We start from the raw sequence: 14,607 nt of genomic DNA on the forward strand, positions 1-14,607 counted from the left end.
CCAACGGCAAGTGCACATACAAGAGAAAGGCAGAGGGAGGTTTTTACACACACACACACATACACACACACACACACACACACACACGAGAAAGCAATGTGAGGATGGAGGCAGAGATTGGAGTGACCTGGCCACCAGCCTAGGAAGCCAAGGAATGCCAACAGGCACCCAAAGCTGGAGACAAGGAAGGATTCTCCCCTAGAGCCTCCAGAGGGTGCACAGCCCTGCCAACTCCTTGATTTCAAATTTCTGGCCAACTCGAATAGAGTGTGGTAACGTGTACGGCAGCCCTAGGAAACGAATGCACCACCCCAGGATACAGGTACAGCTTTCCCCATTGTGAGATCAGAAAACAAACTCAGAAGTTACACAGCTGGCATTTTTAAAAATCAAGATTCAAGCACTGGTCTGAATGACCCTGAGGGGCAGCTATTTGGAAGAAGCAATGGCTTCTTCTAGAGGAGAGAGAGGGGCTAAGAAAAAGAAAAACCTTCGACGTAAAAAGTTATGAGGGAAGTGACAACAGGAGGGATAAACAGATTTCAACTAATGCGAGGAGGAAGTCAGAAGGGGCACTTCAAAGTCACAGGAGAGAAAACGGTTTCCCATGTAATCCACAGAACACATAAGGAAATAAACAATATGGATAAAGGCAAAACACTGCATGTAGACATCCCTTGACAGTAACCACAGATATCTGAATCAGGTATTCTCTGAATTTCTAAGAACTCACAATAATCTATTTCACATGCTTGTAAGTTTTCTTCTTTCCACATCTAGCCCCTTGTGCAACAAGTTTCCAGACATTACTCATGCAAGTTTGTAAAAGCTAAATATATTATCTCTAATAATAATACTGTAAACCCCAGGATGAGGCCACATGACATGTGAAATATAGTTCATACTTTGCCTAGGACCAAAGTATTGCTTGAGTTAAAAACAAAAAGTAACAGACTTCTAGGCTGTGCCAGGCTGTAAAACAAATGATTCCCTTTATGTCAAAGCACTATTTAAACAGATCTCACTATTTAAACACTATCTTACCATGGTGATAATAATTCAAAGTCAGGTATGGGCTCAAGAAAATCTGCAGAGCAAATAATTACTAGCCTATAATATCCTCCTCCCTATCTTTCCAGTAAGTCACAGGTTGACTAATAAACAGAATGAAATAATTCTGTGGTCAGAATCTCATTTTATCAAGCAATAATGAATACAGTGATCACATACAGTACAGATCTATTTCAGATCTCAGCCAACAGCTCAAGCTTTGCTGATGTAGACACCAAAAATTAACAAAAAATTCTTTCCAACAGGTACTTTTACCACTTCCACTCTGCATTTCAACAGTTTTAAGTTATTTGAGGGTATTACTTGTGTTTGAATACTGATCAAAGTTAAATGTTTTTGAATAAAATTTGACTTTCCCACCAGTCTTATTAAAGACGTTCAGGGTAGAGACGTGTTTATTCAATAAATATTTGTTGAATAACTACCAACTGCCAAGCAGTACCAGAAACTAAGAAGCCATGGGGGTTCCTCTGTAAAAACCAAAATCCTGAAAAAGAATAAACTGCCTAAAACATCGGAATTACTTCTACAACAACCAGACCATCAGTTCAGCCTAGTTTAAATTCAGCTGAAAATTCAAAAACTAGACTCTGAACACATGATCTAACACACGATAGCTCTCAGCACTGTCATTTGTTAATTCACTGTTATTCACTTAAACACATAGCCTCTTTAAAGCATGACAGAAGCCTGAAGAGTTGAGCTATAAACCACATTAGAGAAAAGTAGAATCAGGAGGAAATGAGGGAATCAGGGAAGGAAAAATGCAGACAATTACATTTTTAATCTAATCAGTAAGGAAACTTACCTAATGAAATTACCGACTAAAAGATGAAACCATAAATAAACACATCCAGGAAACATTATAAATCTGCTGAAAATGAATGATTTCAGAAGACATTTAAAGTGAATGCGAAATGAACCTCTACCCGCTTAAGAATGCTATCTTGAGAAAAAATAAAAGGGAGACCTATTTGAACTATGTTTTACAACCATCCCCAATTTCCCTGTGTTTTCACAATTAAAATATCTTTCATAATTTCAACTTACTTAATCATGAAAGTAAGTATAACAGGCAGGAGAAAGGGGACACAGCATGGGAAATGAATTTCAAAGATTTTCAAAGCTAGAGCATATTTTCAAATCTAAAAACAAGGCATCTTCTCATTCTCTACCATTGGTCTCTTTTCAAAGATTTATTTTTATTTATTTATTTTATTTTATTTTTTGGCTGCGCCAGGTCTTAGCTGCAGCATGCGGGATCTTTTAGTCACTGCATGCAGACTTCTTAGTTGTGGCATTCAGGATCTAGTTCCCCAACCGGGGATCGAACACAGGCCCCCTGCGTTGGGAGTGCAGAGTCTTACCCACTGGACTGCCAGGGAAGTCCCTACCACTGGTCTCTTGATTCAAATGGAAATAAAGTCCAAGTTCTCTTCTTCCAAGTCAAACTGGAAATTGCACTATAATTAGAAGTCACAATATCTGAGCGATTAACTTAATTACCAGCAAGGCAATATATATAAATGATTTCAGTAAAGAATTATTAACACTAGCAAGCTCCAAATATTTAAAAATAAAGAAAGAGATAATATTTCAATTAAGATATCAATGGTATAGTAACAAACCTCATAGAGCTGCTTAGCTATGAAAATATTATAAAGACTTTTATAAGTCTTTTGTTTTGAAATTACTTCCATTGGCTAACATGTAATGCCACATGCTTTAATAACTTTTACTGACCTTGTTAAGTGAATTACAGTATATCGTTCTAATAATTAAAAATACTAAATAACAAATTTAGGATCAACCTATAACTCAATCATATAGTCAGTGCAGACTCATAAAGAAACACATGATTCTGGTTGTCTTAAACAACCTGTCTGTCCATTCTGCCCATTTCCATTCTGGAGGAAAAAAAGTCTTCACCGTGATAGCCATTTCTGTCTCTAGTAAAACATGATGCTATAAACAAATTAATCCGTTTTTTAACAGGTAAGATCAGTTCTATGAAAGATCAAATGATATGAGATAACCAGTCTAAAAAGTAAAACTATTTAGCACTAAATTATTTCCCAACCATTTGGGGTATTTGTCAGAAATAAGTTCCCAGGGGCTTCCCTGGTGGTGCAGTGGTTGAGAATTCGCCTGCCAATGCAGGGGACACGGCTTCGAGCCCTGGTCCAGGAAGATCCCACATGCTGTGGAGCAACTAAGCCCGTGCACCACAACTACTGAGCCTGTGCTCTAGAGCCTGCGAGCCACAACTACTGAGCCCATGTGCCACAACTACTGAAGTCCACGTGCCTAGAGCCCGTGCTCCACAACAAGAGAAGCCACTGCAACGAGAAGCCCGTGCACCGCAAGGAAGAGTAGCCCCTGCTCACTGCAACTAGAGAAAGCCCGCGTGCAGTAATGAAGACCCAATGCAGCCAAAAATAAAATAAATAAGATAAATTTAAAAAGAAAAGAAAGAAAAGAAATAAGTTCCCAGGGTCCAGAATTACCTGAAGTATTAATTAAAAATCAACCAGGATCACAATCAGAATATCTGGTGATAAGACCTGGGTTGCCTTAGGTAAGGCTTAAGTACCTTCATGTTTGAAAATTGAAAAACCATTCTCTAAACATCATTAACATTTGTTAACAAGCAAAAAAGTAGAAGCTTTCATAATTAGTTTAACTTATACCAAATACATCCTCTTTTATACAGCTTTCTAATTTACGAACAATTCATTCAGACAACGAAGAATCTATGTTTCATCCCTAACGAACATACAACACAAAGACCTCGTAGAGCCAAAGACTTTTACTAACTCGAGAAAATTAATCATGAAAACAAAGATACGAACAGGAAGTCATACTTATTATGCCTCTGGAGAAAAAAAGTTAATTACAAATTTGAGATTTATGTTTTCCTAAACATTCTGCCGTGCCACATAGCCAAAAATAAAACTGACAAACATCCTTTAAGCTATCTTTCCTATTTTAACTGAGGAGGGTTTTTGCTGTGGTTTAAACTGAACTCTGTCAAGTTCTGCCATGACGGAAAACAAGTATGCCCATGAAACAGAACAAATTAAGTCGGCCCAGTATAGGATATACGTGCTAGAGAGAAATAAAATTGGGGTGCTACCTGAAACTCTCCAGTGGGCCCAAGACATGAGTAAAAATACCTAGTAATAACTAGAGTAAACCATTTTCCATGGCATTGTAGGTATCCTCAGAAAACCTTTTAACCTTCAATGGACCCAATCTTCAACTCGAATCACAATATTACTCGTATATTATTCTCTTTGTTATCATCCTGACAACAGGCAGAAGTGGAAAGAAAAGACTTTATAAATATTCAATCACCGGAGCCTCTGGGAATCAAAAAAAGAAAAAGAGATTCAGATGGAAAAGGAGAAAAAAGAGACGACAAGGGAGAAAGAGCTAGGGGCAGGCTGCTCTGATTAAACTGGTAAAAAAAAAAAAGTGCAGTCCAAGCAGTGGTGACAAGAGCTAGCATGGTCTAAGGCGGCCAGGAAAATGGACCGGAAGGAGAAAACTGTAAACACACAAAGCCGGAGGGGCTCTCCATTCTCCAGAACTCCCAAATAGGACCTAGGAAATCCAAGTTCTAGAAAAATCTCTCCACAACGTACCTCCTTCTCACCACCTCCACATTTTCACTCAGGTTAAGACAAACATGAGGGGCAGGCTGGAAAGGGAAAAGGAGTCACAAAGGCAGGTGGGTAGAAGTGGGCACAGGTGGAAGAGGGAGAGGGCTGCAGAGATGAACACAGCGCCGAGGAAACGAGGGCAAGGGGCTGAGAAGCCTGTCCGGTCCCCCAAGCAAAGCACCTTCTCCAGCCTTAACCTGTGGTCATCTACTCTCGGCTGGAGAACAGGTTACGAAAGGAATGCTTAGCAGGCCGCTTATTTTGTTGTTTACAGCTCTGTTAGAACGGTCTGATTTGGCTACTTTACAAAGAGCGGAAAACCTGCCCCGTAATTACGCTCACTGCTCTCACTCTATCCAGAAGAGTCTCCTCTCTTCTCCGTGGGGTATTCCTTAAAGCTGAAGAAGACACAGGTCATATGTCCCCCAAATCTTCAATGTTCCAGGGCAACTCAGGCACAGAAATCCCAAGGGGCACAGTTCAGCTTTTCCAAAAATCATCCACTTCAGTTCTTCCAACAACAATGCGTGAAACTCTGGGCAAGTGGTGATCTTTAGGGGCCTTTCCTTCTCTTCCTTTACAACAAGGCCATACCTCTGGAATCTTGCTCCTGGGGCTTCTCTGCACACAGCTCTGGCTCCAGAGCCAAGGCCTCTGTGTCCAAAGTTCCCATGGCCCGGGGCCCTCAGACAGAGGGGCTCCGGTGGGGAGAGGCTTAGCCACAGCTGCAACCACCAGAGCCTAACGCCATGCGCACAAGCGTATGTGTCCTGAGAAGCTTCGCAGTACATCCTGTGATAAACAGGCTGGTCACAAGATGGGTAAGGAAATTACTCACCCTCTATACATGTAACACTGCCCCGAGAGGAAAATGCATTCTGTTCCCAACAAAATTCCAAATAGTATTTGGAATACCTACCAATACAGAGACGACAAACCTAGATTAGGCGTTTCTCTTTTTAAGGTATCCACAGACACGGCTATTTTTACCTTTAATAAACATTAAAAAGTAGTAATGATAAACACTGCCGCAGAATAAATGCGTCACTACCTCATTCTGCCACGTTGTTTAATAGACGTCAAATTTAATAGACGTCAAATTACCTTATAAAATGGTAACAAGGAGAATGGTATTTAGCATTGTCAGATTTCAATCAATCAATATCCCCTTCAAAAATACCTAATTTCCCACAAGGTCATAGGATTTAGATTCACTCATGCTGAAACAATATAGCTGAGTTAACAGATACGCTCAAGAATGGCAACCAGAGAATAAAATAATAAAAATAAAAGAATGGCAACCTGACGGCGGTAAGCAGCCTCTGAGAAGGCTCCCCTGCCCCTTGAGTGTGCACTGGACCTAGAGACTCTTTTCTGACAAAGAAAATATGGCGAAAGCAATGGGGCTGGGAGCTGCCCAATGGAGAGGTGCCAGGGCAAGGAACTGAGTGAGGCCTCCAGCCGATAACCTGCGAAGAAGCAAAGTCCTCAGTCCAACAACCCTCAGGGAACAGAATCCCGCCCAGATGAATATGGGTGAACTTGGAAGCGGATCCTCCCCCAGTGGAGCCTCCAACCACAGCCCTGAGCTACACTCTGTAGCCGAGTAAGATACCTTGAACCAGAGGCATCCAGCCAAACCGTGTCCAGATTCCTGGCCACTGAAACGATGAGATAAAACATGTTTGTTGGTTTAAGACCCTCAATTTGGAGGTAATTTGTTAGAAAGTAATAGATAACTAACACACTGACCAATCCTGGCATTTTCTCCACTGTTCCTCATCCCCTGACAGCCCCTCCATATTCTTCCAAGGCGTCTAACATCCAACACTAGAATGGTATTGATGAGTGGGCAGGGAAGAGAACGAACTGGAGCTGCCACACCAAAAGCAGTGATTTAATCGGAAACAGTCACTCAACAACCCTTCACTAAGCCTCTAGTATGTGCCAAGGTAGAAACCAAATCTCTTAACCTAGTCTAGGAAACAGTTTATACTAACATTTGTTCACGTAAACAGAGCCACTCACTCTAAGAGCTCAGTCACCCACCTTATTAGGTATGCATGTCCTCAACCTCCCTCTCCATATGCATCTAATTTTTGCTATCATGAACGCCTTTATCTCCTCTCCCATCTCCAAAATGAATCTACCCATATACTTGATCCCACTCCCCCTACCTGGTCTCCCTGATTCCAGAATTGCTGACTTTAATCCATCCACACCAGTACAGCCTAAGTACTTCTAAAATGCAAACCTGATCATGTCACTCTCCTACTTAAAATTTAAGCTCAGTGGTCTGACATTGTCCTCAGGCTGAAGTCCAAGTTCTCAAACCCAGCTTACAAGGTCCTCTATGGCTGGACCCGTATTTCTCTCTCTGGCTTCGGCCCACACTCCTCTCTGATTTCTATTCTTTAGCCCCCTACCCTTTTTCTTTTTTAAAAAAACTTTCCATTTCTCTCTCATCTCTTAGCCTTCAAATATCCCATTCCTACCTGAAGCACTTCTCCCCAGGCCCACCCTTTAATCACCTAACTTAAGCTTCTGGCCTCAGCTTAACCCCCCCTTCTCCCTGACGCCTAGTCTAGTGCCCCCATCCACCCATCCGGTGCCCCATAGCAAACTGCACTCCACACTCTCTTCCAGAATAGTTGCTCTGCAACTATGCGAATTTCCCACTGGCTACGAGCTCTATGAAGGCAGCGACCGTGTGGATTCTGCCCAGTGCAGAACCACAGACAAATATATATGAATAAGTAAATGAATTAAGTCTTCCTAGATCATACGTTGTAATTTGTTCCCTTCCTCAAATCTTCAAACCGTGCCCTCACTCCCCAAGCATCCACATAAGCTCAGGTCTTCCCATCTTATAAGGCTCCTTTGATCCACTTTCATCTGACCTCTGATTTACAATCCAACCCAAGGCAGTCCAATCCAAGGCTAGGCAATCTGGCTGGTGCCCTATGACACCACAAAAACAGCTCTTGTAGTGGCTGTCACAGAGCTCCTACTTACCAAATCCATGATTCTCCTTCCAGACTTTACCCCACTAAACTATATATCCCACTGCAATGCTTGTTTTGCTGATCATCATTTTTATTTATTTACTTATTTTTGCAAAGGTCTCTCTTCACTTTCATGATCTCTCTCTCTTCCTTCATTTTCCTATTCCTATTTCTCCACGTGCCCTAGGCTGATGGATTTCATCTGTCGTCACCTTGCCTTCAGCCTCCACCAGCTGTCCTTGGGTAGCCATCTAAACTTTCCACAGTGTCAATCACACTGCTTCCCACTTAGGGCTGGGGAGTGAAAAAGGTAAAAGAGCCTCATGGGAAACCCTTCAAACTGCACTTGGGCTTCCTTCATATTCCAATTTAACCCCTATCATTCCACATTTAAGAGTAACTAACTTAGTGAGTCACTTCTGCTTGCACAAGTTAGTTTTATTAACTCAGGTGTGTCAGGGGAAAAATAGATATGTATCATTCACCTATATGCCGAAGACACCCAAATCTCTCTCCAGTTAGACATTTCTCCTGGGCTCTAAGCCCTTATGTCCATCTGCCTACCTACTGACAAGGTCTTCCTGGCTACCCTATAAGCGTCCCAGATCTATATCTCTAAAACCAAAATCGCCCCCTCAAGGCACTTGCCTTTCTATAGTCCCTACGACCCACAGCCTGGTTGTCTAAGCCAGAATACAAGCATTGTCTTCAAGCTTCTCCCTTTCCTTCAATCCCACTATTCACATCCTCTCCACTCTGCCCTGACCCAACTACAACCTTGATCAGGTTCGAATCTTCTATCACCTGAGCTACTGAAAAAACTTCCCACCTGGTCTCCCAGCCACTGGCTCTGCCCTCTGTAACCCACACTCCATGCAGAAGAACTGCTCTACAACAAAGGATTCCAGCATCCCCCTTTTCAGAACTTCTGATGTTTCCTGCTACTCACAAGACAAAAATATTAGCATGGGAAGCCTGACCAGTAAGAGAGGCCCAGAAAAAAGAAATACCCAACACGGTGGCCCAAACCAAAAGAACCCCCCAAAAGAGCCATGGTGACCAGAGAACTTGGTGAGGAAAGAAACCAGAAGGACCTCTGAAACACAAAGCAAACTGTAACAGCTCAGAAGTGCACAACCAGACTCACCCCGCCAGGAGGCTAAAGGGCTGCCATAAGAAAGCTACAGGCAACTAACAAGCTACTCTCTGAGCAAACTGAGAGAAACCCAGCCAGAACGTCGGGGGGACTCTGAGCAAGGACCTACTAAGCCACCCACTCCCACAACACACCCCCACGCCCTGCCCACCCATCCCCAGCTCCACCTGACCCAGCAGGGCACCAACCTCCTTGAGACCCAAAAAAGCAAAGCACATGGCCAGGTGATTCCTCAACGGGGCCACAGGAATTCACACCAAAGTTGCCCAACCGGACTCCACCTCTACGCAAAGAATAAGACAGCCTGAAAGCAAGTCTGACAAAGGTCAGGGCCGTCAAATGGACAGTGAAATCTCCCACCCCCAGGGGAGCTGTGCAATCTCCCCCACAATACTGCCCCGCTGATTAAAGGCTCATCAACTTCTTTCTTAACCACAGACAGCTTTAATAAAGCTGTGTGAACCAAGGCCAGTTTCTCTCGGCCAGGAAGTTCAGGGACCCCAAGTGCCAGAACACGAGGCTGGGCAGGGGAGACCCGACACTCTTCCCAATCTGGCCCATCTACCAACCCACGCCCTGGATGGTAGCCAGATGGAAATACTCCTATTTTCTGGAACCTACCTTTGCTCATGCTGTTCCCTCTGACTAGAGTCCCTTTGCTCAGTCCACATAAATCCTATCCATCACCTCCTCTGGAAATCCTTAACCAGACCTCACTCCCCACGGCATGCTTTCTGAGGACCTGATGCAGCCCTTTCACGGCGCTCATCCCACTGTATGAGGGAAGGAACTCTGTCTTGGTCATCTTTTTTCCTCAAACAATGTCTAGCCTGTCTGAGGTGCTCTATTCGTGTTTGCTGAACGAATCTATAAGTCAGTTCACCTACTCCTTTGATACAATAGCAGGTAAATGACTATGTTGTGTTATACTGAAAACAGTTTCACACTAAATGGAACTCCATTTTCAATTCAGCCAAGGCAAGACCTTAGGGGAACACTGCACTCACCTTTTTGCAATCATGCACAAAAGTAGAAAGAGAATGAGAAAAAATTCAGGGCACCAGCCTCTACTGGGTGGGCTAGAGCCATGTGTCCATGGATTTCCAGGGTGGAGGGTGGTCTGCAGACCAATTTCCCTTAGTACTAAAGTTCCTAATATAAAGAAAGTTCCTGTGTTTCTTGCATGAATTAGAAATTTCAAGGAAAGTGTTTCAAATTATTCTTAAAATAATGAGCTTTGAGTTTGCTGGAATTCATTGCAGATTAAAATCCAAAGAGTCAAAAAGTTGTTGAGCCACATGAGAAAACATTGGAAACTAAACATATTCTGCTACCTACAACTGTGTGGTACTATCTTCTCATCAGAAGGAAGAGAGGGAGAGGAGAACACTGAGGAAGGAGACTAATAAGAGTAACTAAAATGACAGGACTGACTGCCTGGGGGAAGACACATGACAAAAATAGGTCTCTGGGCAAAAAACGTAGGAAAATACAATTGATGTCTACTAAACAGGTTGATGTGGATAGGATCAACATGGATTTTTTAACATAAGAGATTTGAAACATTTATTTAAGATCAATTAAAAAATGCTCTCTTACATAACATGTATTTTAGTCACAAGAAAATTCTGCCCCAAGATGTAATTCAGGCTAAAATATGAATTATTTCAAAAAGATTCTATGTATATCTAATGTAAACTAGTTATAAGAACCTAATTAGTTTGGGGTATGTCTCATTAATAAGAAATCTGTGATGCAGAGGTAGAAAATAAAACTTATGGTTACCAAGAGGGAAGCAGGGAGAGGGATAAACTGGGAGACTGGGATGGACACATACACACTACTATATATAAAACAAATAACAAGAGCCTACTGTACAGCACAGGGAACTCTACTCAATACTCTGTAATGACCTATATGGGAAAAGAATCTAAAAAAGAGTGGATAAATGTATACGTATAACTGAGAAGTAAAGCAACATTGTAAATCGACTATACTTCAATAAAAATTAATTTAAAAAAGAAAAGAGAAAAAAGAAATCTGTGATGAAACGAGAAGTATGCATAAGGCATTTCTGCAGCATACCAAAGTACTGTGGTTGTCTTGAAAATCAAATTGTGCAATAGATCATTGCATTGTGAGCTGAACTAGCCACATTTTTTTTCACGGAACACCATTTTTACTTAAAGGTACAACTGAAAAACTATGCTCATTTAGACTTCTGTATTTGACCTACATTTCCCCCAAAAAGAGCAAAATGAGCCTGACGCCTCAAGAAAAACTGACAGTATGTGTTACCAATGACAAAATTCAAGCTTTCAAGCAAAAATCTGAGTTTTGGAAAACTGCTTCTCAATAATTAAAAGTAAGGAGGGTTTTTTGCTGCTAAATAATGCTAGTTTAAGAAACAGATTCAGTTTAACAAACTGTTAACACTTCACAAGTTTTGGTTTTCATTCTTCTTACTGGCTTCAATCAATTTTTTTAAGTTATAAATTAGAAGACCCAAAAGAACAGAGTAGTTTAAATCATGTCAACCTAATTGCCTAGAAGACAACTGCCAAAATTTTTATGCCATGTCAGTGATTGTTCTATGGCAAACATTAAGTATAGAAATAAGAAAGATATATTACTACTTCACATCAATTGAATTTTAAGAATCTACAGATAATATATTAATGCAATAACAAAAAATGGCTATCAAGTGAAAGCTGGAATTCTGATTTCCTTTGGTTAGCTTTTGGAGTAATTTTAATATGTTACTCAAAATACCAAGAAAGTAAGAAAATTGTTATCTAAGTGCAAAAAAAAAACTCCAGAATCTCTCAAAGTTAAAATATCTCATAAAATAACATCCCCCAAAGATGTCCAACCTTTAAAGAGCTACATAAGAAAGTAAAAATTGCTGTAGAATGAGAAGTTAATTGATAAGACTTCCAAAATGGCAGAGAATTTTAAGAAAAAGCTTGCTGAATATTTTGGCTAACTACTCTCAAAGCCACTGAGCTATCACTGTCATTTCTACTACAGGCTTCAAGATGTATCCAATTTAGCCTAAAGAAAAAAACTGCATTAAAAGAAAATAATATGTTGAAATATTCATATTTTTTTCAAACTTTAACCCCAAACTTCTATTTCGGGATATCAAGGTTTCGACAATTTATGCCTTCTCAAGCATCATTCTGAGCTTATACGTTTTACTTGAACCTGAAAATTTAATCAAGTCACATAATTTTTAGGAAACACAACAGTCTTGATGAGGTTTGGTGAGGTCTGTTTCTTCCCTCCCCCCTGCAATCCACTGAAATAATCTACTACCATGTGAGACAATGCCCTGATAATAATTCCATCTTAAAATTCTGCAGGTGTTTTCACTCTGTAAGAGGCCATACATACATTTTTAGCTCACTCAGGGGAGAAATGGTACTGGTTCAAAAAACTACTAATGTCTAAAAAACGATGATAGGAGATGCACAATGTTACTAACTCATTTAACATTAAATACATAATAACCCGGAAGAACTCAGAAAAGTTCTGGAAATACAGTGTTTTAATATCCATATGAAGTTCAGATTTTTCGGTCATGAGAATGCCACACTGGCACCTTTTCAACCAGAGGGGCTGAGAAACCAGGATGTTTACTAAAGAGGCTAATTCAAGCAGCTTATACAAAAGTGTATTTTGGACTAGAAACCAAAAGAAAAAATGGTAAATAGGTTCAAATTGTAAACTATCTTGCATAATTGTTAATTTAATCATCTTATCTCAGAATTCATCCTAACAGGTAGCAGAGGCTACCTACCCTTGCAAAGCAGACCCAAGCACACTGAACAATTGGAGCATTGTTTTTACTAGACAACTCATCGCCTAAAAATTCCTGAAGTGTGGCACAAATGTTCACTGACCCCATTCTAAAAAAGCGACCTAGAACACTAGAACAGTACATTCTTGAACTCAATCACATTCCCTACTGTGGGTTCCTCCATCGTATTTTTACAACTAGTTAATATAGCTGAGAGTGTCTGAATAAAATTACGATTACTAAGTTTAAACTTAAAAACTTAATATTAAATGGATAAAGCTGTCACGAATACTCAAGAAAGCGACCAGGGCATCTCGGGCCATCACACCTTATTTTGCTCTGTCCACGTAACGCAGTCTTTAAGTTGTTTAAACGTGCATTGACAAAACTCACATGCCAAAGCCATGCCCCGAAGCAGTTTATGTGACAGGTCTGAAATCGCATTTCAAATAAAATGCTTTCTGCCGGGCCCCTGTTTATACAGCTTCCATCTCCCGTAAGTAACATGCTGCGTTTCCTTCACTGTGACCGTGGGAAGTGAGGGTGTGTCTCGGTGCTTACCGATGCCCGGAGCCACATAGATGAAGTAGAGGCAAGACGAGGAGAGGGAGAAGAAGAAGATGAAGGCGAGGAGGGAGCGATTGGAGACCCGCATCATCCGCCTGAGCACAGACATCTTCCTCTTCCCGGCCGGCAGCTCGGGCTGCGCTCTCAAGGCGGACTTGGGGGCACCGTCCAGGCCCTAAACTTCCATGAATGTGCTAAAAACCACAGGACTGCAGCGGGGTCCGCGCGGGGAGGATCTGGGATAGAGGGGCCAGAGCGGGAAGGAGGAGCGAGGAGGGAGCCGACGGAATGAATGAGAGGCGGGGGAGCCGGGGGAGGGGAAGAGTGGGAGGACGCGCGGGAAGGGGGGAGGGGACGCAGGGCAGGAAGCCCCGGGGACCAAATAACCCGAGGAGGCCGTGAAAGGGCGACGACCCGCGTTCGATACGCCAGGTAGCGGCGGGAGGAGGGGCTTTAAGTGGGGAGAGGTGCGGGCTGCGCGCCGCGGCGCCCCTGCGGAGAGGGCCGGCCGACTGCAGCAAGCCGGGCTCCCCCGCGGCTCCGGCTGCCCGCGCCCGCCAGGGTCCAGGTCGCGAAGCCCCTGCGCTCAGGGTCCGGGCAGCCCGCGCTTGGCAGGCCTGCGCCGCCTCTTCCTCGGGGCCGCGGCGTCTCGTGCCTGCGCGGGGCTAGCGTGGGCGCCGGGGCCGCAGCCGGCGCGCGCAACGCGCCGGGGCCCGCGGGGGCCCTAGGGGCAGAGGAGCTGGGCGCTCGCCAGCGCGCAGCCTCCTCCTCATGCCGCGCCGGGCCCCGGCGTCCCGCGGCGGCCGCGGGAGCCGAGCGCAGGCGAGGGCGGCGTCCCGGCCAGCAGCGAGGGCGCTCCGGTTCCGGCTCCTGCCTCCGCCAGCTGTCCGCCCGGCCGCAAGGGCGGCAACCGCAGCAGCATTACCGCCGCCGGCCCGGGGTGAGGCGCCCCCGCCGGCGCCGCCCCCGCACGGCCCGCGGACACCAGGCGAAGAGCCGCGGGGTGAGTCGCGCGGCTGGCAGAGCCTAGGAGTCCGAAGAGGGGGAGGCCAGACGCCGTCGGAGCCGCGTCTGAGTCACAGAAGAGGCGGGCCTGCGAGGGCGGGGGAGCCGCGGAGGAACACCGGGCACGCGGGCGGGATCGGAGACCCCCGGCGGCCCCACGCGCTAGCTCGGATCTGCAGGCGGCGCTGCGCCGGCCCTGAGGAAACCTGGAGGCTCCCGCCCACCCTTCCCCTCCCCTCGTCCGAAACACCGCGCCTTCTGATTGGCCTGCGCCGCACCGCGCCGAACAACCTGCCCCCTCCTCCCCGCGCCGGGACCGGCGCCCCGGCCGCCTCC

At 44.0% G+C, this 14,607-nt stretch overlaps 1 protein-coding gene across 3 annotated transcripts in view; it reads right to left on the reverse strand.

Annotated features, from left to right (window-relative positions):
• B4GALT6 (beta-1,4-galactosyltransferase 6) overlaps window positions 1–13,390 on the reverse strand; it is a gene marked incomplete at its 5' end in the record, with an annotated part of 62,526 nt that extends 49,136 nt beyond the window's left edge. For 2 of the 3 annotated variants that reach the window (XM_082667220.1, XM_082667219.1), the window contains one exon: window positions 13,261–13,375. In XM_082667220.1, the coding sequence (XP_082523346.1) occupies window positions 13,261–13,375 (115 nt within the window). Of the gene's footprint in view, window positions 1–13,260 lie in introns of all 3 variants that reach the window. The other variant, XM_082667221.1, reaches the window with a different exon arrangement.
• Between the last annotated feature and the right edge of the window lie 1,217 nt (window positions 13,391–14,607).

This window comes from Grampus griseus, assembly GCF_964374135.1.
Source record: "Grampus griseus genome assembly, chromosome: 12".
NCBI lineage: Eukaryota > Metazoa > Chordata > Mammalia > Artiodactyla > Delphinidae > Grampus > Grampus griseus.